We start from the raw sequence: 2,598 nt of genomic DNA, 5'->3' as shown, positions 1-2,598 counted from the left end.
ATGAGGAGCATGATAAATAAAATCAATAAACTCTAAGACGGCTTGTTTTGTAAGACAAGTGATGGTTGAACATGATACAGACAAACATGGCAAACATGACCGTTCAACATGAAGAGAGCCGCTGCCGAGTAAGGAACAAATTCCCTCCCTTCTTATTTTACATATTTAATTTTAAGAGACCAGAAATCTAAAGAAATAGTGTCTTCAGCACTCACAAGGAAGTATGGTTACCCATTATAGTTTTTTAGGTAAAAATATCATTACTCAGAAAACTGAAGATCCTTGATTGTTTTCATGATATTATATATAAGCAAATTGATCAACATAGACCCATTTTATTCATCAGGCCCTTTTCAGCCTCCAACTTTTCCTTGCTCACTCATATCACCACATAAATCAATCTTCACTTCATATGACCAACATTTTGAATTTTCAATTGACTCCCCATTTCAGCAACTCCTGTTATCGAATCAGTTGCTTAAAACATTGTTTCTTCCTTTACTTCATTAGGTTATTTTAACTAACAAGTTGTTCTAGCATTGACCCAAGGTTTCCCTATCATAAATCTTCATATGAGAAAACCATTGTAAATGACTCTCATGTAGTCAGCTAATGACACTATCTCTAAGTTTTCTGAAATTTATATTCTTCTTCATATGCATACAACCAACCCAATACTAGATACTTCCCTTACTGCACATCTATCTAAAATCATCTCAGCAATGTCACAAAGTGCTAGAAAAGGCAAAAGCTTCAGATTCTAAGGAGTAAATACCCAAGAGGAAAACATGCAAATTGATAATAATTCCTAAAACATAAAACATTCCAAAAACCCATCCATGTCTTAAAAAGTCCCAAAATTCCTCCAATCCTTGCCTTGAAATTTTTTTTTTTTTTGATAACTCGGGGTGGGGGATTTGAACCCTAGAACCAGTTGAGCTACAATGAACTAGCTCCTTGCATCCGAAATAATCCCAATGATAATCTTCAAGGCAACATTTAAACAAAAGTGTAGCTATTTATGAGTTATGAGAATGTAGAGATTCTTGCTAAGTTTTGAATTGGTGTAAGCTCCTCATTGTGTTTTGTTTGGATAAATGTCCAGTAACCATCAGGCAGGAACTCACATTTGGAAACTTAAAAGACACCATCACAATAGGGGAAAAAAAAAAAAAAAATTGGAATAGACAAACTACACTCATCATTAATGTTGAATCTAAAAAAGACGAACAGAGACAGTTTTTAAGACAAGGCCAGAGATAGTTTCATTCAAAACTCACCTCACCTCACAATTATCATAAACATCATACCCTAAGTATCTGAAGCTTGGTGGAGAAAGCAATGGCAACCCAATCAGGCTGAGACGACGACCACTGAAGCTGCTCAATCTCGGCCCCGGCAGTGTAAGCAAGAATGGGATCCAATCCACCCTCGACAGGCTGACCCATAGAGGACAAGTCCCAAATCAAAGCCTGAGAATCATCCCCAGCCGTACAGATGTGGCAAGAACTATGTGGAGCCCAAGCAATCGCATTGACAGACGCTTGGTGTCTCTGCAATTCCACAACAGGCAACGTAGGAAAGCGAATGTCAAGCACAACAACCTTAGCACTGTCCATGATAATAGTGGCCATGTACCGAGGATCCTGCTTGTTCCATCCTAGTCGAACCAAAGGCGTGTCGGGCTCAGAGCTTTCATAGATGATAGTCGAGTGTTCCTTGTCGCGAAGATCGAAAACACGAACAGACCCATCAGCTGAAACAGAAGCGAAAACCCCAACACCACCCCAAGCAATATCGTACACCTCTTTGTCGTGGGCGATGAGTTGGGTGTCCACAACTTCACGCTCGATGTCCCAGATGGTACACGTGGTGTCAATGCTCGAAGTCCCGATTCGCTTCGGCTCAGCCTCGTTCCAATCGAAGGAGGTCAAAGGCCCGCAGAAATCGCTGTTCTTGTTCCCGTTAAGGAGGCTCTTGAGCTCGACGCGGTCGTCGGAGATCCGCCAAACGCGGAGGAAGTCGCTGGAGGTGGCGAGGAGGTCGGGCTTGGTGCACTCCTTGTCGGGGATGAAGATGGTTTTTGTCGGCGGGTAGGGGTGCTCGAAAGAGAGGTTCGGGTCGGATCGGATCTCGCCGTTGGAGTCGTCGAGCTGGACTATCTCGACCCGGTTTGGGAACTGCTCGAGGAGGCTCGCGATGGCTAGACGGTACTTCTTGTCGCGGCGGACGCTCCAGTTCATGGCGTAGACGTGCCACGGCGCCTCGTACGTGTATATCTCTGACCGCTTTTGTTGCTCGTCGGATCCGTCTTGGGTCGGATCGCTACTCGCACCCATTTTTTGTTTTGCGACAACTTTGAGTGTTTTTTGGGTAGATAGATATAGGAGAGAGATGGATGGATGGAGGGGTCAAAAGAATCGAAAATTCAAGAAGGTGGGAAAAGGTCAAATGTGGAGGAGGGGAGGAAAGAATGAAGTTGTGTGGTCTGAGCTGAGAATGACCAGTGGGGTTTCGCAGGTCACACCTTTCTTCCTTCTTCCCCGAATTTGCGACTTTTCGATTCCAGTCTACTACTGTCCACTGGAATGTCCGCTT

The 2,598-nt window shown here is 43.5% G+C and overlaps 1 protein-coding gene across 1 annotated transcript; it reads right to left on the bottom strand.

Annotated features, from left to right (window-relative positions):
• Window positions 1-1,178: 1,178 nt before the first annotated feature.
• LOC115976309 (WD repeat-containing protein LWD1) lies at window positions 1,179-2,598 on the bottom strand. Its single transcript, XM_031097509.1, has one exon. The coding sequence runs from the start codon at window positions 2,337-2,339 to the stop codon at window positions 1,305-1,307; it is 1,035 nt and encodes a 344-aa protein (XP_030953369.1). The 5' UTR covers window positions 2,340-2,598; the 3' UTR covers window positions 1,179-1,304.

Source organism: Quercus lobata, chromosome 2 (genome assembly GCF_001633185.2).
Source record: "Quercus lobata isolate SW786 chromosome 2, ValleyOak3.0 Primary Assembly, whole genome shotgun sequence".
Classification (NCBI taxonomy): Eukaryota; Viridiplantae; Streptophyta; class Magnoliopsida; order Fagales; family Fagaceae; genus Quercus; species Quercus lobata.
The sequence above is the reverse complement of the archived record's forward strand: the minus strand, read 5'-3'. Positions and strand labels throughout refer to the sequence as shown.

Coding starts and splice junctions, on each gene's coding strand:
- LOC115976309 (XM_031097509.1), bottom strand. CDS start 2,339: ATGGGTGCGAGTAGCGATCCGACCCAAGACGGATCCGACGAGCAACAA.